At 36.5% G+C, this 24,217-nt stretch overlaps 2 protein-coding genes across 4 annotated transcripts; one reads left to right on the forward strand and one right to left on the reverse strand.

Moving 5' to 3' along the window:
- Positions 1-3,819: 3,819 nt before the first annotated feature.
- Positions 3,820-6,213, forward strand: LOC122045388 (transcription factor MTB1-like). Its single transcript, XM_042605597.1, has one exon. The coding sequence runs from the start codon at positions 4,077-4,079 to the stop codon at positions 5,895-5,897; it is 1,821 nt and encodes a 606-aa protein (XP_042461531.1). The 5' UTR covers positions 3,820-4,076; the 3' UTR covers positions 5,898-6,213.
- A 4,470-nt stretch (positions 6,214-10,683) lies between these two features.
- LOC122045397 (RNA polymerase II transcriptional coactivator KELP-like) lies at positions 10,684-17,294 on the reverse strand. Of its 3 annotated transcripts, none has more exons than XM_042605618.1 (8): positions 16,865-17,294; positions 16,677-16,782; positions 13,556-13,595; positions 13,345-13,474; positions 12,977-13,270; positions 12,792-12,893; positions 12,288-12,709; positions 10,684-11,044 (listed from the first exon to the last, which is right to left on the reverse strand). In XM_042605618.1, the coding sequence occupies exons 1-7, from the start codon at positions 17,234-17,236 to the stop codon at positions 12,296-12,298; spliced, it is 1,458 nt and encodes a 485-aa protein (XP_042461552.1). In that variant the 5' UTR covers positions 17,237-17,294; the 3' UTR covers positions 10,684-11,044; positions 12,288-12,295. The 3 variants fall into 3 exon arrangements, with proteins under 3 accessions (XP_042461552.1, XP_042461561.1, XP_042461543.1); XM_042605609.1 differs by having other exon boundaries at positions 10,979-11,044; positions 13,556-13,598; XM_042605627.1 differs by lacking the exons at positions 12,288-12,709; positions 12,792-12,893; positions 12,977-13,270; positions 13,345-13,474; positions 13,556-13,595.
- Positions 17,295-24,217: the final 6,923 nt, after the last annotated feature.

Below are 24,217 nucleotides of genomic sequence, written 5' to 3' on the forward strand. Positions count from 1 at the left end.
TTTAGTCTATTTTGTATCGTCAATAAATTCCAACCTCCTTCCCCATATCAACTACTTTTACTATATACGTTGTTCTTTTATTACGTTGCTCTTTTAGGATAAATCATGTCATCGCTGTTAGGACCAAAAGATGTGGGACTTTGTTTGAAACCATTGCAACTCAATAATCGCTAAGCTACTAGTTGAGGCTTACAATATTCTAGCCCTCTGCATACTCCAATGTTACGTAAATATTTTACGGATCTGCGTAAATACTTTACGCAGATCCACAATTATATATGTAGCCACTTTTCCTTGATTTATTAGGTTGTCACTTTTGAAGTTTGTGATCCTTCATTGGATAGATGGTCGCTTGAAATTAACTGAGTAAATACTTGATAGTAGAGTTGTTGGATAGTCACTTGAAATTGTTTTGCTCCAGCACTTGGGCTAACATTTTGGTACATTCCGTTGCTCGATGTAAATGGTCCAATCCCTACATTATGGACATGGTTTAACTGGTTCCCAATGGGTCATCGTTAGACATTTACCTTTTTTTGGTCGTTGGTATAGATTTCCTTTTGGTTGAGAAAATTGAAACTTTTTTCATGTTAGTTAATTCTATTGCTAGAACAACTGTTTGCTTGTGGTGGCAAAAAAGCTAATTACGAAAGCCATAGATACATACGTGCGTTGGAACTCGGGGTGCACTATGGAGCTGAATAATATAAAAATATTTCAAAATTTTTAGAGGATTTATATATTTTGTATAACTAATTATATATATATATATATATATATATATATATATATATATATATATATATATATATATATATATATATCCATATTAAGTATATCCAATCAAATTTCATACTATATATATATAATTATATAAAAGTTGACGAGAAAAAAAACCGTGGAAGATTTGAAAAAAAGACAACAAGTAACAACAAAATTCTCAATGAAATTGCACGTGTAAAATAGAAAGAAAAACAAAACCCCATAAAACTAACTCAAATCAACCGTTGTGAAGAATCGGATCTTCGGTTTGGGACTAGGCAGAGAGAAGGAAGAAGCGCTAAAACGATCTGTGGAAGGAAGTGCGAAGGGAGGGAAATACGACTACTACTGATGGTCAGTTTTATACAAAATAACAATTACGGATATTAATAAAAAAATTAAGAAATTTACGGATTATCTACTATTTTTAAATAATTATAACTATATTTATCATTATTTCTATATTTATTATGATATATTAACGTATTTATCATTATATTTTTTATATATTATCTTAACCATTTATATAAATAAATTTGATTTAAATTAAAATTATATACTATAAATAACTGATATGAAATACTAAAATAAATTATTTTTATTATTTTATTTTTAATTAAAATAAGTAACTTTCTTTCGTTAATATTAATTATATTGACAGAGAATCGCGGCAAACCAGTATTCTTATTTATTCATATAGTATCTTTAAAAAAAGAGATTATTAAAATAATATGCATCTATAATTTTATATTCAATATGCACTTTTATACTCCACCTCAGAACTATATATATATATATATCAAGCTATTTCCAATCAAATTTCATAGGATTTATATCCATATTAAGCTATATCCAATCAAATTTCATATGATTTATATATATTATATAACTAATTTTACATATCTATATCTATATCCATATTAAGCTATATCCAATATAATCAAATTTCATATGGTTTATATATATTATATAACTAATTGTACATATCTATATCTATATCTCTATCCATATTAAGCTATATATATATAAATATAAAGAATCTATGAATTTATATATGTTATATAACTTCACTTCTTGTATTTATTTATTTACATATTAAGCTATACGCTATCAAATTCTCTAGTATTATATATTTAGACAACACTTTTGATTTACAAGGCTAATATAATCCCGTACGTGTGATATTGCTAATTGTCTGCTTTTTGAGATGAAGCACAGAATTCGGGTCTCGCCGTCGGGTCTTGTTTTTTACCTCGAATTTGAATCCGTGCTACATGATGCCCCGACGACGTTATCGAAGATAGCGCCGTTCTATCAAGTAGGGTTCGGGTTTCCTCGCCTCACGCGCCACTGTCCGCCGGCCGTTGATGACGACGACGAGGCCTACTTTTCTTGGTGCGTTGACTTCGGGCTTGTACGCCAAAGTTATGTATTCAAGAGAGAGGTCGAAAAAACATTCCTTCGCATCCTTGCGACATTGACTTCCTCACCATTGCCTTTTGCAACTTCAACCACGACGCGCTCTGTCTCACCCCAATACGTCGCTGCAAGCATATAAAACTCTATGTCGAGATTCAAATCCCTAGCGCCACCGCCGTACATGATTGCGTGAGACTATAAACAAATGATTAATAATTTATATTTAGAAAATATGTAACAAGAGTTTATAATGCAAATAAACAATTATAAGATATTTTTAAAATTTATTGTTATTTACTTTTAGTCGTACATGATTGCGTGAGACTATTTCGTAAATATTCTATTGTTTACCTTTTATTTGTCTTTTTAATAATTGTTTATTATTTCTCATCCAATCGGACAAATATCAACTTACTACACTTAACAAACCTACACCTATATTTAGTTGATTGTTAGCTCTTAAATAATTAATAGGCTGATCAAACAATTGCCTAACTTTTACTATAGCTTTTGATTCAGTTGACGAACAAAATTTGATTGTGTTAGATCGATAATTCTCTTTTTGTAAATTTGACTATTGATCTTTTCTTAATTAAACTATAAATATAGATATTATTAATTAGCTAATCGATTTAATCATCAATAAATTGAATTTAACTTTTAATGGATTAGTTCATTAGACAATCAAATTCGGCCAACTTTAAAATTGATTTATCATCTTAAGTCAATAATTGAGCAACCTTCATCGGCAAAATCTTATTCTCACCTGATGTTCAATTGGTTAGTGGGTAGTAGAATTGTTAAATGAGATAGGGATCTATCTCTAACTAACATATGTCTTCAGAGAAAAAATTCCTTCCGCCTCTAATAATTTGTAAGTTAATTTTAAACTGAGTTTATAATTTATCTCATTTCATATAATTTTAAGATAAATTATAAGGAATATTTAAAATAAATATAATTATCTTCGAGTAGAATTGATTTACTAATTCTTTCAATTGTCAATAGAGATAGTAATTAAAATGATTGGGTCAAAATTTGATAGGAGATATACTTATCAATTTGAATTTTTACTGAACTCTCTCTATCTTCACCAGGTGAGACCGTCACGAGAGGCCGTTAACACGGCGGTGTCGCGTTTTTCATGGGTTGGCTTATGTTTGAATTAGAAAAAAAAAACCGACATGTGCCAGTCTATGTACTCTCACCTTGCACGGACCCATCACCCATGCCATGTGCCATTCTATGCGGCCACTTTCAACCTCCTCCAATGATCCGCCTTCGTCCCGCTAATTGGCGCTGTGTTATCCGGCTCAGCTCGGCTCGAGCCGCTTCTGCTTGCCTCACGTTTCGATTTAAGGGTGAGGATCCTTTCCATCTCGCGCACGTTTCGCCATCGATACATTAACAACTCCGCCCCCACGGGCGGGATCAACCGGTTATGACATGGTATTCTTGCAACATGGGTCGGGAGGTCGAAGGTCTGCGGCAGCAATTGCGATAACATCAATATCTGTCCGTGCTAAACACCTTCGACCGCCATGTCATCGCCGGGCCCGTATTCACCGTGATTTACTCCCTCTCATACTCGTGGGGCAGGGGTGAGGGGGCCGCTGGGCGGCGGGACCCGCCTTTGCAACATTAACAACTCCGCCACTGGGACTTGCCTCCGCCGTCTCCCTCTGCCTTCCTTCTTCCCTTCACGAGACGATAGGGTTTCCTCTCCTCCCCATTCCTTCCCTTCCTCTTCCTCCGAATCCTGGTTTATCCGTTCGGTAACTCCTCTTCGCCTCCGATTTGATCTAAACTCGCGATCGCTGAAGCAAATGGCGGAGATGAAGCATCGGGATCTGTGAATCCGTCGACGTTGGACTTGCATCGGGATCCGGGAGGCGATGGCCGCGTTTTGGACTGAAGACGACCGGCAAACGGCGGTGGCGGTGCTCGGCCCTCAGGCTTTCGACTACCTCAACGCCCAGCACGCCGACTCCCCCGACGGCCATCTCACTGCTATCGGCGGCGGCGATGACGACCTCCAGAACAAGCTCCAGGACGTCGTGGAGGACCCCGACTCCGCTTGGGCTTACGCCATCTTTTGGCAGATCTCGCGGTCGGGGACCGGGGAAATCGTCCTGGGCTGGGGCGACGGCCACTGCCGTGAGGTTGGGGATTCTGAGGAGGAGAGCGACGGCCTCCGGAGACGCCCCTTCGATGGAGCGCACCAGAAGATGCGGAAGCGAGTGCTGGAGCGGCTCCACGCGCTATCCGGGGGGTCGGACGATGAGAACTACGCGCTCCGGCTTAACCGTATCACGGGTGCGGAGATTTACTTCCTTGCGTCCATGTACTTCTCGTTCCCCATAGGGAAGGATGCTCCAGGAAGGGCGCTTGCTTCGGAGAAGCACATATGGATATCTGAGGCAGAATTGAGGTCTCCCGGATGCTCCAATTACTGCGTGCGAGCGTATCTCGCGTGGTCGGCGGGGTTCCGCACCATCGTCTTCGTGCCGTGTGATGCGGGCGTTCTCGAATTGGGATCGGTGAATGCGTTGTCAGAGAGTTACGAGGCGCTGCGGATGATCAGATCCATCTTCGGTCAGGGCTACGTGAAGGCGACTACGATGGTCGGGGAGAAGACAGACGAAAACGTTGATCCAGCTTTTGCCTCGCGCGCTGGTACAGGCAACCAGGTCGCCGAGTTCCCGAAGATCTTTGGGAAGGATTTGAACATTAGCCGGTCCTACGTCAACGAAAGGAGCCCGATCCCGAAGAGGGATCTGGTTCCAATTGGTATAACAACAGAGCACGGCGATCGCCATCCAAAGAGCCACCCTTTCGACGACGGTGCTACTGTGTTTCAATGGAATCAAATCGACTCCATGAACTCTCTTCAGCAGAAATTCTGCAATGGATCACCATCTGTTCGACAAATTGACGGAGTCACCGGTGATGACCAGCGATTCAAGCAACTCCAACAGAAGCAGCAGCAGCAACCGCCACTGCAAAAGCAGCACCAGCAATTGCATTCACGCCCGCCTCCACAGTCTAGCCAAATTGATTTAGGCACGGAGGCGTTGGCAAATGCTCCTTTTACTAGCCTATTGACCGACCGCGCTCGGGCAGCTGACTCCGAGCTCTCGGACGTCGAGCTTCCGGCTAAAGAAGACAAGGCAGGCGCAATGGACGAGCGCAGACCAAGAAAGAGGGGTCGCAAACCGGCAAACGGCAGGGAAGAGCCGCTGAACCATGTGGAAGCTGAACGCCAGAGAAGGGAGAAACTTAACCAGAAGTTTTACGCCCTGAGAGCCGTGGTGCCCAACATCTCGAAGATGGACAAGGCCTCCTTGCTCGGGGATGCCATATCTTACATCACTGAGCTCCAGAGGAAACTGAAGGAGATGGAGGCAGAGAGGGAGGTGTGGGGTGATCCATCATTCGCCCACGACAAACAAGAGGCTCATTGGCCCGAGGTCGATATCCAATCGGCTCAGGATGAGGTAATCGTCCAAGTTAGTTGTCCTCTGGAGAGGCACCCTGTTTCCAAGGTCATTCAAGCTTTCAAAGATTCACAGATCAACGTGGTGGACTCCACGGTTTCTGCTTCCAGTGACAATGTCCTCCACACTTTCGTGGTGAAGTCACCTGGAACCGGAACCGAGCAACTTACCAAGGAGAAGTTAATGGCTGCTCTAGCTCATGAGTCGAGTGCCACCTGACATTCAAACTCTCTCTGGGGTCAATACATTGCATAGCGAAGACGTAGTTTACTAGTTTGTGGCGCATGAATCAATCGATGTCAATATAGCTAATACCATCATTTAACTATGCATAATTCACGACTTGATTGTGACGCCACTGGCAATTTTCCTAGAGTTCCAAAAGACGGCATGGCAGTGCTCTAGATATTTTACTTATATTTCTCATTCTAGATATATTTTTTTTCTCCAAGGTTTGGCTGCTGTAGAAATCAAAAACAACTTTCTCTTCCATGTACCATTACTCTTGATAGTTCCAACATCAATTCTGCACTGATGTATGAAAGAAACAGCTACTCTAAAATCTTTTAAACGTGAACAATATGAATATCTAAATGCCAATATCCGAAGCTGGTGGAGACCAGAGGGGATAGCTGATTTGTCAAATGGCTCGGAGTGCTTTTCTTCAAATCTGTGAGTGGCTGTTTAACCAATTTCCAGTTTTACTACAATGATGTCTACTCTAGTATTCTGATATATTCAAATTTGTATCCTGTTGTCAGCTGTTGTCAGCCAAGAAACAAAGAATCAGTACCATGAGGGAAACGCGTCCCTTGGCTCGGAGCTACCCATTTCAACGGCAAATAGGCATTTGCCCACCTTTCCCAATCAGTGAAGTCTTCTCGTGCAACAGTAGTCATCTCATGCAAAACGTGCTCATCTTAAATTTGATTCAAATACTAAAGGAAACAAAGCAAAAAGGGAAAACCGGGGAAAAAGAAAAGAAGAAAGAAGGCAGCGTGGGAAAGTAAGCTCTCCGTGCAATCTGTTCTACATGATGTTAACTTCTGCTACTAAAGTCTAAACTATAGATTATTTAGAAAGAGCCTGCATGTTTACTCTGGTTTTATTGGAAATTTTCCTTGCTTAGCTTACTTTCGTGGCTAGATAAGGATGCACTTGAAATATGGCATTGTTTCTTGCTGACAGTATTTTATGCGACTTTACACCCTACAATAATAATAGTACTCATCCCCATTGAATGCTCTCTCTTTCTTAATGTCGATTGATTCCTGAGGCACGAGGGAGACAAGAATTCAGCTGCAGTCGTTTTCTTCTTAAATATCGGTGCCTCATTATTGTTGTCAATCCAGTGGCAGCCCATATTTTTCATGTGCTATAAACTTATGATCACCAAATTGTTGACCATGGAAAAATACAATAAATTCAAAAAAATTAAAGGGAATCCTTATTATCTTCATCACCAAAAAGTTTTCTTTCTTTCTTTCAAATATTATCAAAATAATGCCCAACTCCATGCTGTGATACCCATTGGAAGCTTAACCATTGGCTCAATAAATAAATCATTCGCTTAACCCATAAAAGGCCTTTATGCCATTTCAAATTTATACCAAAACTAGAAATTTTAATATTTGCAAAAAAAATAAAAATAAAATAATAGATACATATTTTAGACAACGAGTCTTATCCTTAACTTTATCCCTTTGATGTGTGCCGGTGTGCCCCGAACAACCTTGGAGGCACGCCCTAAGGTTTCTAGAAGGATGGTTTGTCGAAGGTGAGTTATCTCAACTCATCTTTCTTTTTTTTTGATTTTCATATTTCAATATTTTTTTTATCTAATTTTTGTCAATCAAAATTAATATTTTTTATTTTATATTATCTCTTTATTTTCTATTGGAGACAATAATGGTCCTTTTACTAGGACTATAAAACTCGATTGTCATTTTTGAAATATCTCTTTTTAATGGATGTAGTTTTATCATTTTCGTTCGATCACTTCGTCATAACATCTCTTATTTCCTATGATGTTCATTTACTTTATAAATATTTTTTTGAAATGATTGTATACTTTACTTTATGTGAAGTAAAGAATTCACAAAAAAAAAAAAAAAAAAAAATGGCAGGGTTGTTAATATTGTGATAAATGTTTTAATTATACAAGACTATTGACAGAGTTGTTGTCATCATATTACGTTTTTTTAAATAAAATTGTTCAATCCATGACTTTGGATGATTATTTTTGTATTTTACTTATAAGGATAAAATGAGAATTTTGATCGATTCTCATTTCATAATTTAAGCCAAACCAAGCAACATTAATAGGAATAATATCCATTCCATGGTGGCAAAAGGCGAATACGCTCGCCCCCAGTGCCCCTGCCAACCCGTCCCAGGACCAACACGGAGGAAGTAAATCACGGGAGCTACTAGCCTTTGGAATAGTGACTAGGACATAAGGGAGGTATTTACCTTGACTTTGCTGAGATTTGAAGTTCAAACTAAGGTAGGGTAAACCTTTTAACGTGACTGGGCCCACCGCTTCGCGGCTCCATACCCCAGAAACCTCCGAAGAAATTTTTTGGGAGCCTCAGTACTTGATAAAAGGGATTGAACGCGGTATCTCAGTCAACAGTGTATACCAAGCATCATCAATCTAGTAATCATTTTCATTGTCATTTAACCTTTTAATCAAAATTTATTATCATTCTCATTATCAAATATATACCAAGCACCTTTTTAAAGAGAATTGAAATTCAAGGAAAGAAAAAAAAAAAAGGGATAAAATAGTATAATATGAGCGGGTAAATACTGATTTTGGATGAGAATTTTATTACTTTTCACATAAAAAAATTAACCCGAGAGGCATAAAGATCTTCAGGTGAGCTACTATTTTTATAAAATATATCTTTTATCATAATAATAATATAATAATAATAAAAAAGACATCCTTTAAATTTTTTGCTAAAAAGATGATTAATGATCAAAATTAATTATCTTTAAATCAAAGACATCCTTTTGATTCTTATTAAAATAAAAATATGATACCTCATCAAAATTAATTATATTTAGACCTATTCTGAATTCTGATCTGAAGACTATATACGGGTTAATTCGATTCTATCCTAAGTGCAAGGCCGTAAGAGTACTGTGCGTGATTTTTATAAAAAAAAAAAAACAAATTTGTTTTGATGATTTTTTTATTTCAATAAAATTTACTTTTAATTATAATATTAAATATTAAAAAAGATAAAATCTTATTAGTTTGTATATATATATATATATATATATATATATATATATATATATATATAATTTGGAGATACGGTCACTCAATTCTAAACACTCCGTGTTTATCTAAAAATTTTTCGATTTGAGATTATTATTTTTTAAATCTTATTAGCACAGTTAGAAGCTTAATAAAAAAATCATCAAACAAAAACAATTACGGTACTCAAATCCTACCTGTGTACCAAGGGCAGGATCGAATTAACCCTTTGTACTAGTTTTATCCTCTTATGGGGTCCTCTCTATCTACTTCAGGTCATCTGTAATGTTGTTAATATTCCAGTGTTAATATTTACATGGATATATTATAGATACAATGTAATATTTAACGCGTTCAACAAATTAAACATGTTAAATATCTACAGATTGAAAAAATATAATATTATATTGCTATTAACGCATGACACGTTAATAGCGTTATGACCTTAGATACTTTGAAATTTTCTGACCCTACATTATGCCATTAATCAATGATACTAGTTTTATATACCATTGTAGCACGTTTAACTTGCAGGAATTTGTATTCCATTCGTTTCCGCAGAATATCCATTCTCGCATTTAGTTAAAAATGTATTTGAATATTTTTGATCTTCTGATTTTTTTTTTTTTCATCTGTATAATTTTTGCAAATTAAATATAGGAATGGTGAATATAATGTTCATTTTGTTTGAAAGGATCAAATTATCATATGGACAGCCAGATCCGGTTCCAATTCAGTTAGATTTTGTAATTAGATCAAAGGCAGCATTCACTCGAGTAAAATTTAGTTGAATTATTATTATTATTAAAAATGTTAAGTTAGAAATGAACAAGATACGACTAATCAAGAGGATTAGATACAAAACAAGATAGGCCTTATCAAGTTCATCCATGTGAATGGACAAGAAATGAATCAACTTTCCATGCTCACTTATCCAACCAAAAATTATATTAGGATGAATTAAATGGCAGTTTGTTTATCAAAATAAGTAATCACGTTTCCATATTTAACAAATATATATATATATATATATATATATATATATATATCCTAATTTTAAAATTATCAAAAGTACATTAAAAAAAAATATTATTCCCTTCCTATCCCTTCCACCAACCTCCTAAATTCCATATTATTTTTTAATACATGTACCTTATATGGAAAAATATTAGGCCTACGCTAGACCTGATATTGGACAATATTAGACTCAATATGGACTTGATATTTTTTATATTATGCCAACATGCATGATATGAAAAAATATTAGATGTGAACATGATATTGACACATTGGACCATATCAGACCCAGAATAGACTTGATATGAAAAAATATCAGATCTACCGTGGACTTGATAGGAGATCATATCAAATCCAACGGTGAACTTGATGTGAAAATATATCAAACCCTTTTGAATTCTAGAAAAAGGAGATGCATTGAAAAAAAATAAAGGGGATATAAGAGATTAGCAGAAAGAATAGAAAAAAATAACACTATTTTTTATATTTTTTGATAATTTTAAAATTAAGATGTTCTTTTAGACAAATAAAAAAACGTACCGCTCCATTTTAATCAAAAATCGATTAAATGATATTCTTTCACTTATTTATCCACCTTTTAATCAAAAGTCGATTAAATGATATTCTTTCACTTCTTTATCCACCCATCATTCTCAGTTATCTATGAAATAGGATGCACTAACAGTTAAAATGACGCTTACAATCTGGCTGCAACTGCAATAAAGAAATGACTCATTCGTTTGTCAAATGAGTCAAATGAAGTTTCCCATATATCTTTGTTCACATACCATCATCCAAAATCTCCATGAGAAGCTTTTCACAAAGAGGATAAGTAGTGTAAATCCCCGCAAAAGGAAGTCACCATATATATAAGATTTAGGCCTAACAAGTAGTAGACAAAACTAAAGAGAGCCTACTTTAATGACATGAGGCAAAACAAAACCCCTGATACTTCTCAGGCAATCAAAAACTTGCGATCCAAGCACCTTTAGTCGGAACCTTCCGAGCTTCTTTATCGCAGCGGTGATATTGGGAACGGCTTTCCGAAAAGCTTGCCACTGTTCAATTGTCAGACTTATGCCTGAGGATACAGCATGAAATGGATCAGCATGAGAAAAAAAATAATTCTTGCAGCAATTGTGGATGAAAATTGATTTATGTAGATGAAAAAGTAAAAGAATAGAAAGAAACGCTGAAGAAAGGTAATTCAATGTAGTGCAAGGCTGACCGAAATGTCGTGATCCATTTAGTGTAAGGATACTCCTATATTAACACTACTAAAAATCATTTTTAAAATGTAAGCCAACTGTTCAACTACAATGCAAGAGGGCATTATTAGTCTATGATCAATGAAGCACCAGTTAGAGATATTGCCTAATAAAATACACGATTCATATTCACAAGAAATTGGAATAAGAATAGCATTTCCTTAAAAAAAACATGTGGGCTTGAAGGTTTCCACTATATATTATCTTCAAAGAAAGCAGGATAGTAATGGACACAAAGTTACAGCCACTTTAGTAACATATCTTATGGCATAGAAATTGGTCATCAAGTTTTTCAAAAGTGGAACCATGAAGGGTTGGAAATATGTCTCGTCACAATGTAGCAATTGTAGATCTCAATGCGCATAGACTTTTCAGAAGACTCAAATCACTCTCCCTAATTATGTGCAACTAGAACCAATAAAAGTATGCTAAGATATGATGAGATCAATGCATTTCTGTGACTTGCACTGCTGAAGAGCCAAAAATCCAACTTGGTACCGTTGAGTGGTCCTGCTACTAGCTCGTCTCACTACAAGGGGACCAATGATTAGCGACCGAAATTTTTAGTTGCAATAATTTCGGTCGCCGACGTCATTTAGCGACGGAATTAAAGTTCCATCGCTAAATTTATCGACGGAATTTAATCTCCATTGCTAATATTAGCGATGGATTTAAATTTTCCGTCGCTAATTTACGATAATTTAATGATGGAAATAAATTCCGTTGCTAATTTTCAATAAAATTTTCACAAAAACTCCCTTATTTGAGAGATTTCATCTTATTTAACACTATACATCAATACTATATATGATTCTAAAGTTAAACTACTTATAGGAAAATGCAAAAAATGATCAACACAAGTTTAACATATTTTAAAAGAATACATACCTTAATGATATAATATAATATCAAATCCAGTTCTTTAAGTGTTGACCTTTTATCTACTTTGTTTTTGGAAAAATATAATACAATTAGAGCTATATATATATATTAACAGAACTATTTTTCATATTTTATGAATAATAAACAAAAAAATTAAGTTGAAAGTCAACACACCTCGGAAGCTACTTTTCAGGAGTGTTTGGGTCTTGAACTTCCTGCGAGTCAAAACGATGCGATGTTTGAAAATTTGGACTCATTCTATCAATAAATTCTTGCATTTGCTGTTGTATTAACGTCTTGACTCGATCTTCCATCGACTGCTCTATTGCTGTGATCCGATCCCTTAATTCTTTATTTTCTTGTTCTAACGTTTTCACTCGAGTAGATGAAGAAGTAGGACGACCCTTGAGCTTAGGAGCCATCACACGTTCATATGCAACTTTTGCTTGGGAGCCAAGGCCGTAGATGGAGTTTTTTTTCGTTCCACCAACAACGTCATAATATATATCATCTAATACATCGTCTGATGGAGTTTGTAACTCCTCTCCCTCTATAACAGGCTGAGATGCCTGAGTAACTCGATAAGTGATTTCATCCTATGTAAAAAACATATTATCAATATCTAATATAAAATTAATAAAACTAATAATTGTTAAATGTGAGCGGTAATAAAATTACGTCTATGGCTTTTGATCGAGCATCGACAAAGGTGCCATCCTTCTTTTTGTGTGTATTGCGAAATACCTCCCAACAAGTAGGACGTCTCTCTAAAATATCAGTCTGCATACACAAATTTTTTTATAAAATAAAATAAGTTCACTAATAATAAAAAAAATTCTAATATAACTTTATAGTAAGTTTACCAAGTCTATTGCATGCTCTACAATAGATCGTGACCCAGCCGTATGCTTTGTGGATCCTGTGCTTGGGCCAGCGACCTCTGTATTTCTATTATTTCGAGCAGTCGATGAATATTGTTGCCATTTTTCAGTAGCCCAAGTGTTCTTCCATGCATCCCAAATCTCATTTGGTACATGGGATGGTTTTGTTCCCTTCCTTCTCCACTTGAATAACAAGTCCTTATATAATTTTGCACAATAATTATTCCATATTTTTTTAAATTGTGACTCGTGGCCTGGCTCCCAAGTATATTGTTTCTGCAACAATATCGAAAAAAATAATATAAAATGATATTATATTATATTGTATCAATAATATTCAAATTACTTACCAAAAATTCCTGATAATAAAAGTCTTTCAAATCTTGGTTTACATGTCTCCATGTAGTACCAGAAGCACATTGACGCTCTCTAAATTTTTTGCTTATATAAGCAGCTACACTATGACCATCTGGAGTAAAACTGTATGAAAAAGCTTTCATTTATCAAAATAATAAATAAAAAATTAGATGCATTTGAATTACTAATAACATAAATACTGACCAATCCCCCACAATCCTCAGAATAATCTGGGCACTATGTACTACTGCAATATTTGACATGATTATATCCACAAAATAACATTATAACACATACACAATCCAAATAATAATTAAATCAAAACAATAATATCTTATAGGATATAACTAACAATAATATCTTATAGGATATAACTAGTGAGATTTACATTAAAAAAACAAAGCCATACCTAAAATTTAATCATCATTACAATTTGAACAAACTGATCATTAAACCATTAAAACCTAATACTATCATTAAACCATCTAATCATGACCTAACTTATCTAATGGATCATCTATAACAATTATGCAATAATTTCGGTAAGTTAAGGGCAAAAATATCATATCAACATGTCAAACAAATAATAAGAATAATCTCAAAAGTTAAATGACCAATATAAGCATATTCTAACGCATGCATCCATCAATACAAGAGAGGTACTACAAACATGAATCCATATATTAACTAAGCATGTCGTGAACACACAAAGAATAAGTATACAATAAGTTGCTCAATCAAAGGAATTAAAATTTCTAAAGGGCCTCCGTCAAGTTAAAATTTTGACTCTAAACCCTGCAACTCGCCAAAATCTAAGTTAGAAGTTAACTTATGGTATTTAGGATTTTTTCCTAAACCCTACAACTCACAGCCGGCAGAGGCCTCGCTGCTAAGGGTGAGGCTACGGTCGGTCGAGGCCTTGTGGCTAGGGTGGAGGCCACATGGTTAGGCCCTGAGGCCGCACAGATCTAGCCGTGGCCGCCCAAGGCCTCGCGGCAAGAGCAGAGGCCACTGCCGACCGAGGTCTCGCGGCTTGCGCAGAGGCTGTGACCCTGCTGCTAGGGTAGAAACTGTGTCCGAAGTGATGGCCCTACTGACGGGGTTAAAAAGGAGACGAGAGGGAAGAGCTTACATGATGAGGAGAGTGCATGCAAAAGAGGATCGAGATCTTGTTGGAGAGGATCGAGATTGGCCGGAGAGATGGAATTCGAGCGTGTGTGAAGAAAAACTTTAGAAGACAGTAATTTAACTAATTTAGCAACGGGTTTTTTTTTCCTGTAACTAAATAGTGACGGGAGTTAATTTTTGTAGCTAGTTAGAAACAAAAATAAACTTCCTTTGCTATTTTAAGGACGGTTTATTTTTTCCGTCGATTCACTAATTAAATAAAAGAAAATACAAATTCAGGCGAATATACTCAAATAGCAATGGATTTTTGTTCCATTGCTGAATTAGCAACCGAAATCTAAGTTAGAAGCTCTCTTATGATATTTAGGATTTTTTCCTAAACCCTACAATTAGCGATTGGCGGAGGCCTCGCTGCTATGGCTGAGGGTACGACCGGTCGACGCCTTGCGTCTAGGGCAGAGGCCACATGGCCAGGCTTGAGGCCGCATAGATCTAGCCGCAGCTATTCAAGGCCTCGCGACAAGGGCAGAGGGGCCGACCGAGGTCTCGTGGCCTGCCCAGAGGTCGTGGCCTTGCCGCTAGGGTAGAAAATGTGTCTGAAGTGACAACCCTACTGACGGGGTTAAAAAGGAGATGAGAGGGAAGAGATTAAGTAATGACGAGAGTGCGTGCCGAAGAGGATCGAGATCGTGTTGGAGAGGATCAAGATTGGCAGGAGAGATGGAATTCGAGCGTGTGCAAAGAAAAACTTTAAAAAACTGTGATTAAACTAATTTAGCGACGGATTTTTTTTGTCCCTATATAGCGATGGAAGTTAATTTTTGTCGCTAGTTAGCAACGGAAATAAACTTCAGTCGCTATTTTAAGGACGGTTTATTTTTTCCGTCGATATATTAGTAACAGATGTTATTTCCGTCACTAATTAAATAAAAGAAAATACAAATTTAGGCAAATATACTCAAATAGCGACGAATTTTTTTTCCATTACTAAATTAGCAACCGAAATAATAGTGATGGAAAAAAAAATCCATCGCTATTTAAGAGTTTTCTTGTAGTGTCTATGCAAGACACTACTCTATGCATATTTGTTTATTTATATGCCTCTCTTTTTCCGAAAGCTAGATGTGGAGCTAAAATACACATGAACTCTCTTCTTCTTCATTCTCCATGATTATGAACTCTCCTAAAAAAATTTTGCTTTGAAAAGCTACAACACTAAGTTGAACATGACTGTTTCACAAAGGCTTAACAAGTACTCTAACTCTTCAAAGTTTTTTTTTAAAAAAAACACACTAGTATTTTCATGAAGACACCATGAAATCTAAGCCAACTGTTCAACTACAATGCTTATGACTAGTATGCCAAGTCATCCCTTTAAAGTCATCCGACTCACATATTAACAGTACTAAAAAATCATTTTAAAATCTAAGCCAACTGTTCAACTACAAGGCAAGAGGATATTATTAGTCTTTGATCAATGAAGCACCAGTTAGAGATATTGCCAAATAAAATACACTATTCGTATTCACAAGAAATTGAAATAAGAATAGCACTTTCCTCAAAAAAAAAAAGGGAAAAAAAGTGGGCTTGAAGGTTTCCACTATATTTATCTTCAAAGAAAATATTATTTTGGTGCAAGATTGGAGGGCTTGAATCTAGCTAGCTGACTAGACGGTTGAATCGACCGAAGGACAAAGAACAAGGTTTTGCAAAAATATTATTTTGGCACAAAACTATGTTGCAGAGAGCAATGGTTTAACCCTACGGGATATATGATGATCGAACAATCCTCTACAACTAGTTAAACAACGCAGTGGCAGCCAGCATTGGGAAAGCCACACAACCAAGGGGGAAATCTTGAGGTTTTATACCCAAAGATGTTTTCAGGACGTAGAAGCCTCCAGTCGAAATGGACTCGTAATGGGGGCGATGACCCACCGGTCAAGCTTTCATCCCCGCGAGCCAAAGACGGCTTAGCACAGCATCCAGCCAACATAATGTTTGGACCGACGGAGTAGACGATTTAGTGGGAATACTGTTGGGAAAAATTGTTGAGAGAAACCCTCTTTGGGACTTTTGAAAAACAAGGACCCGATAGCAAAAAACTAGGAGTTTTTTTATCCCGGCTTGGAAAGACCACAGCAACCGGGTGCTCAAGCAGGAAATAATATGACTCAGAAGAAAAGACCAAGAATACCTTTGGAGGAAGGCAGTTCTTCGCCGTCTTTCAGATAGTACTCTCGAATATACACCAGCGTCTTTCCTTTGAAATCCTGAAGTGCCACCCTTCGCTTATTTGGCAACTGCCATGGAACAAAATAAATAAGGATCAGCAGAAAACCCTAGGATTTCGCTCCGAACCATCAGTAGATGCAGTACACTCACGCGGCAAAGGCTGAGATCGCCCTCATCATCGCACTCGTTGGGTCTGCGACGACTTCTCGTAGTGGAACACCCACCCTCTGCTTCCTCCTCTCGATCAGCTGCCGGTTGCTCCGCAGATTCTTCTTCTTCTCCCTTTAAACTGATTGCGGGGAAGTCTCCCACGGCCTCTTCATCCTCAGTCTGCTGCGATTCGAGGAAGGACTCGACGATGCCGCGGACGAAGAGCTTGCGGACGCCGCTGGAGAGATCGAGGCCGAGGCGCTTGCTGGCCGTCGAGCGGACCATGGATTCGGAGGTAGAGGACATGTCGGATTCGCGCAGGATCTCGACCACGGCCGCCTCGATCTTCCGATTCAGTTCCTCCTCCTCCATCGCTTCGGAGTTCTCGACCTGCCTTCGCCTCTATGCTACAACAAACTATTTCGACGGTGCATTAATAGGGCTGCATGCGCCCCTTCCTTTTTCAAAAAAAAAAAAAATCTAAATTCACTACTAACCGCAGTCGACAACAGTAAAAAGTATGAGGCCAAAAACAGCATCAAAATTAACTAAGATCAAAAATAAAATCACTTTTAATTCTCTGCGGAAAATTGTCAAAGACAGCAGTGCACTACGAATCAAGTCACCTTATTACACTTTGCTCCAGACGAATATCAAAATCAACCCAATAAAACTGAAAAAATTGCTAACCAAAAATAATATACATTGCTAGAATAATATTCATAATGATAACAATATTTTTATTAATAAAATAATAAATATTAAAAAATATAAAATTAACATAAATCCATGTAGGCAGATGGGAGGACGGATCATCTGGTCCATAAATTACGGATCAAAGGATGATCTCATTTTTTAAACCGTTGATTTGGATGGACCCTACCTATTTAAAGGTGGAGTCTATCTAAATCAATTATGGGAAAAAGATGAATACGCTCCCCTAGCGCCCCCGCTAACCCGTCCCAATGCCAATATGAAGGAGGTAAATCACGGGCGGCTACTAAGCTTTGAAATAGTGACTAGCAGATAGGGGAGGTATTTACCTTGGCTTTGCCGAGATCCGAATCTCATATCTCATTGTGGCAACACCTCATGCGCTAGACACTAGACCATTCGAGGGGACGGAGTCTATAATTTACGGAGTCTATCTAAATAAATGGTTCACATGTAATGGACCATCCCTTGGTCCATAATTTACGGACCAGAGGATCCCTACTGCGCAGATGGAGATGCCAAGGTAGGGCAAGGATCCTCTGGTCCAAGATCCCTAGACCAATTTTGGTTCCCTGTTCATTTATTTGTTGGATGGACTAGACCTCATCTGTTTAACAGGTGGGGTCCAGTCCACCCAACTAATGAATGAATAGGGTCTCTTCTGATCCAGAAAATTTTGGACTAGAGGATCTAGCCTCACCAAGGCAGGCAGCAGCGGCCAAGACAAGACTGATGCCAGTAGTCACGACCAAGAAAGGGAAGCAATGGCCAAAACAAGGTTGCTGCTGACAGCCACGACCAAAGAAGAATAGCAGCGGCCACAGCCAGTTAAAGGTATAAGCCAACAAGGTCTATGCTCAGGGCTTCTATTTTATTTGGACCTCCAAATGTTCTAATTTTTTTAATATTATTTATATTAATTTTTTCTTAATTAATTTTATTATATATATATATATATAAATCGGTAAACACTTCTTCCTTTTTACTGATATTTTATTTTTTAAAAATCCAACCGACTCTTGCTTATATCAATCTCTCAAAAAAAATTATGCTTTTCTCCTCTTTTACAGTTACTAGTTCATACTCTTCCTCTCCCTCGTGGTAATTATTATCAATCTACAGATGCACGGAATATCGTCAAGTAATAAAATATTGATTTCATAGAATTATTAATTAAACACTAGTAAATTTTGCAAAGCAAGTTATCTACACGATTAAAAGTTGATTTCACAAACGCAAAAGAATTAGAGATAAAGAGTTGAGAAGGAGTTGAGAGAGACAGAGAGAAATTGAGCACAAGTGAAGAGAGAAGTTGGAATTTTAGATGATTAAGATTTCGATTTCATTATGATGCAAGTTAATGTCTCAATAAATTATTCATCACTTTACCTTCACGTTTACACTCTTGTATGCATTCTAAGCAAAGACTGGTATGACCTTGTGAAGATCATACTGGAGAGTTTACATAAATTTCCAATGTCTGGGAACTCATGAGAGACACGATCGTGCTTTATGAGTTATGACCATGTCACTGTGAAACACATTCATGCCAAGAGACACGATCATATTTTGTTGATTTAAAACAAGCCAAAAATAAATCTCCAAACAAAACGAATAATCATGTTGATAAAACAATAAAATAAGATGCGACAACGATAAATCATAATAAAAAAATACAAATGAATATATATCAAACAATACATAAAACATATATAATTTATGCACATCAATATCCCCACATCTTTTCCCTCTTTTATAGACCCTAGGCTCTTTCTCCCACTCCCTTCGCATCTCTCACCCGTGATTCAATCTCTCAAAGGACGTGTTTCTTCTCTATTAGTGGTATTCCTTCCTCACTCTTTGTCCTCTTCCTTTATAGAACAGAAAGTAGGAGCTCCTAGTCTATTTGACACAAAACAACAATCTTCATCCTCGATAGCACTAGGAAGCAATGGTCCCTACCCATTCAACGCAAATATCAGTCAGTCCTCTTCTTTCTAGTAAGAAATAACCTTAGCAATTTGACGAAGATAAAAATCAAAGTTAAATCCGTTCTCATGCTCCTCTAGATCCTCCTAATTTTAACATCCATGATAATTTATAAGTTGCATGTTGTAAATCTGTCTTATAGTCATCGGCTCGATTAAGTTATGGGGCCAGAATATAGTGTGATAGGAGAGCTAGGGTTTAACGAAGGGGAAGAATAGATTTGGAGAGGAGCCTTAGGATTTGAGGAATCAGGATTTTTAGGGGATTTTTACAAGCATGTGCAAATCACATGCCGATTCTATCTCATATTCACGGTCAAGTTAACGACAGGGACATAAATGGTTACGAAAATCATTTAGGAGGGATATATTTTTTAGATGTTTATCCTTATTTCAATTAGTTTAAATAAAAGTTAATATTTATTTGTTATTTTATTATATTTATAGATAATGCCAAATTTTAACGGATAATCAAATTGAAATAAAATAATAAAATCTTATCTACACCAAAAAATAATTTAATTAATTTATTAATTAAAAATATAAAAAATTAATTAATATTTTACATCATAGAAAATTAATTTTTTTTATAGAAAAATGTATTTATCTTTTAAAATTAGTATTTAATTTTTTAAAATAATGTATATTATAACCCTAAATATTTTTTCGGCCTATGCCCTCTAAAATGATTGAGATGACCCTGGCAGTGGCCAAAGGAGGCAGTCGGTCTCTCGCATGTCTAAGGCAGTTGCACCTTAAGTGATTATCTAGTCATGCGCGCGGCTATGGTAGTGATCGCCAATAAGAGGAAGGACGTGTGACGTGATAGTTGTTGGTGCAGTTAACATTAATAGTTAAACTCATGTTTTGATGAATGACAAATGTATTAAAGTTAGATGTTGTGTTTTCTAACTAGTTTACCAAATGTGCAGGATTGAAAGACTTGATAGGACCTAACACCAAGTTGAAGTCCAGTTAAGTTTGGAGGACCTGATAACTAGCATGGAAAGACCATATAGGTTGATGTTTGACAGAAAGTCTAATTAGGTCTGTGGGACCTAACAACTGGTTGAAGTCCAAACGGGACATCTAACAATAAGTCCTAATGGGTCGAGGGTCAAGTTTACAATGGTAAGTAAGGTAAGCACTGGGCGAGAGTGATCCAGTGAGGACAAGTCTCAATGGGACTGTAGGCGCTGGTCAGTTTAGATCCATTTTGGAAGTCTAAGTTGAGACCATGACTAGATCATGATCTTAATAAGACAGGATCTAATTAATAACATTGTCTTATTTCTATTATGCTAACTCTATCTTACAGGGTATATTTGTTATTTACACTGACGAGTTTTGCAAGAGCTAAAATGCATAACTAAGCCTCGGATGAACAGTGCTCGAGGAGTCTCGGAGCTGCGGGGAGATGCCTCGGAGCTCAGTGGAGGTGCCTTGGACATGACAGAGGCGTTCTCGCGAGGATAAACTTCAGGGATAGAAATTCACTGAATGAAGGCACCCATGAGCGCATTGGAGGTGCCTCAGAGCGCATTAGAGGCGCCCTCGCGTGGATAGAAATCGAGGACTACAGATCGGATAAGCACTGTCGGAGGCGCCTTGGGCTATTGGATGTGCCTCCAACGCTATTTAAAAGGAGACTTCGAACAGAGACTGAAACATCACTTCACTATGCTAACTCGTGACCATCCGGACGCTCTGACATCATGTTATTACTGTGTTGCGACTCTTCTACTACTCAACTATGCCCAACTGTTGCCGGCAGACCGACACCAACACATGTGTGCTTCCACTTTGATATATTGTGTTGATAACATTTATTTTAAAGTCATTTATATTACTACTTAAAGGAAGTGTAAGTTGTTACACTTTCTTATTCATCTCTTTGTAATCAATCATTTATTAATAGATTACCCATCAGAAAGGTCCAACGGACCTGAGTCTTGGAGTAGAAGTCATCAAAGACTCCAAACCAAGTAAACCAACTGTGTTATATTTTTCATTTTTATACTTAGTTTTATTCCACCGTGCACTTTGTTTTTAAAAAGTTCAATAAAGAAACAGTTTTAAAATACATGTGATTCACCCTCTCTCACACGCCTATGATTTGTTGGATCGATAAGACGCTAGAGGAGGAGGGGGGGGGGGGGGGGGGGGGGGGGAATAATGTTCTTCACTTTTTCAAAAATCAAGAATACAAGTGGATATAAAACTAAGGAGAAACAAGCGAGAAAGAAAAAGGTTAGACAAACAACACATCTAACTTTAACATATTTGTCATACATCAAAACTTGATTATTAGTACAATCTACACTAACACGATCTTACAAGTGGTATCAGAGCAGGGTAACTCTAAATTGGTAAAATCACCATTAGAACATTTCATTTATTTTTCAATTTTTTTTTTTCAATTTTTATATTTTTAATATTTTTCCTTGAGTTAGAATTGGTAAAATCACCTCTTCTGATAAATTTCTCATTATCTTTTCAAATTTTCTTTGAGTTGGTGTAACACCACTCAGATATTTTTTGAATATGGTATTATTTTCTCCCACACTACTTACCCCAAGACATAGTCTTAGAAACCTTCTTGATTATTTTTAGAACTAAATGGCTAAAAATGAAAGTTACAACACTACTCGCCCTCCATTCTTCAGCGGAGACGACTTCCCTTATTGGAAGAAAAGAATAGAGGTATACTTGAAGATGAATATTGAACAATGGCTGAGCACTCGATTAAGATATACGACCCCGATGGATAATGTGTTGGGTGCACTCATTGACCTAGAAAAATGGAACCAAGAAGAGAAGAAAAAGGCTCAAATAGACTCCAAAGCACTAAACACTCTTCAATGTGGACTGATGAAGGAAGAACTCAACTAGATCAGACCTTTTGAGAACAAAAAGGAACTCTTGGACAAGTTGATCAAGTTGCACAAAGACACAAACGATGCTAAGGTAACAAAATGTGACTCATTGTTAAATAGTTTATTTAATATAAAAATGTAAGACGGAGAAATGATGAGTCAACTACATCCTTAACGGTTTGCATCTAATTGGCCACCAATTGGAAAATAGAGACGTAATCAGGTATGCACGTAATTCTTTTCCTCGAAATGCACTGTGGACATTTATAGTAGATGTTTATAAAGTTTCAAGGAATTTATCTAAATTAAAATTAGATAAACTTTTTTGTGTTTTAGAACTTCATGAACAGACTAACTTGTGACTTTTCTTACAGGTTCGCCAAAGGAGATGAAAACAAGAACCTGAGTTAAGCCCAAGTCGGAAGATGAATCTAACTCATAATTAGATGAAGAGGAGCGACTAGTGAATTTGATAAGAAAAATACTCACTAGAAGAAGGAAGAACTTTGCCAAAGATGATCTACAGAAAATGATCAAGTCAACATTCAACAATCCAAAGACGACTATCACTTGCTTTGGATGCAACAAGAAGGGTCACTTAAAGCACGAGTATCCAAAACTGAAAGAAGACAAGTTTAAAAAGACAAAAAGGAAGAAGGCGCTCCAAGCCACCATTGGCGAATCTTCTTCATAAGAATCAGATGCTGAAATATCGAAGCAGGTAAACTACCTTGTACTAATGGCAACTAGAATCGAGACAGAAAGTGACTTAGATTGAGAAAGTGAGTTTGAGTATGAGTCAAGTCATAGATCCGTATCTATTTTTGAAGGTTTCAATGAGGTAGAATCTAATTTAACCACAATTTTTTTAAAAAATTATTGTTTGTTTAAATAAAAAAATTAAATAAATCTGAAACACATGTTAACTTTCTCCTTAAGGAAAATCGACCTTAAGAACAATTTAACTTAAACTCCTCAACTAAACAAATTAAAGATGAAAACCCAAATCAAATTACAAAACTTGAAAAGGAGAATTTCATTTTGAAATGTAAAGTTGAGAAGTTTAAAAGACTGCTAGAAAGCTTCACCTAAGATAAAAAAATTTAGATTTAATATTTGGATCCCAAAGAACTGTATATAACAAGTCCAGACTCGGATATAAGTCCAGCTCAATAAATAAAACTTTTATTTCTCTGGTTAACTAACACAAGAAACAAATAAAACATAGGTTCTGAAAGTTTATTTAACAAAGCAAGTAGGACAAAATCAATTTTATATCCTAAAAAATGAAATTCACTATATAAACTCAAAACATAAATATATGATTTGGAGTCTTCAAATTAGTTGACACTTCAAAAACATAAATTATCTACTTGGATAATTAGGACTAGATAGGAAAAAGATAATATGATTTTTATCCAACATATTATCATGGTAGGGTGAGATGATAATACGTTAGAGAAATTTGGTCTAGGAAGTCAAGAAGGGTAAGACGCATCCTACTTGATCTACTTAGCTAAGTGGAATTAACCGAAGCTACCTTGCCACATCCTAAATTAGTTAGACCAAGGTTTTCAATAGAATGGTTAAATGTACAATTTCTCAAAAAGACTTTGTCTTGAAGTGGTTATTAGTCTGAAACCCAAAAAGGTCTCTATCGCTCGCCACAGTCTAGAAGCCAATTTTTAAATTGTACATATATATTTAACTAATTGACGGTTAAACTTGAATCTAATACAACGTCAAACTATATTCAAAATAAAAAAAATAAAATT

This window comes from Zingiber officinale, chromosome 1B (assembly GCF_018446385.1).
Source record: "Zingiber officinale cultivar Zhangliang chromosome 1B, Zo_v1.1, whole genome shotgun sequence".
Classification (NCBI taxonomy): Eukaryota; Viridiplantae; Streptophyta; class Magnoliopsida; order Zingiberales; family Zingiberaceae; genus Zingiber; species Zingiber officinale.

What these genes read in the sequence shown, in the direction of transcription:
- LOC122045388 (XM_042605597.1), top strand. Translation starts at nt 4,077, where the DNA reads ATGGCCGCGTTTTGGACTGAAGACGACCGGCAAACGGCGGTGGCGGTG.
- LOC122045397 (XM_042605609.1), bottom strand. Translation starts at nt 17,236, where the DNA reads ATGGAGGAGGAGGAACTGAATCGGAAGATCGAGGCGGCCGTGGTCGAG. An exon ending in AGAACTGCCTTCCTCCAAAG is followed by an intron (nt 13,599 to 16,676) that starts GTATTCTTGGTC and finishes CAAATATTGCAG; the next exon opens with TAGTACATAGTGCCCAGATT. An exon ending in TAGAGCATGCAATAGACTTG is followed by an intron (nt 12,894 to 12,976) that starts GTAAACTTACTA and finishes TTGTGTATGCAG; the next exon opens with ACTGATATTTTAGAGAGACG.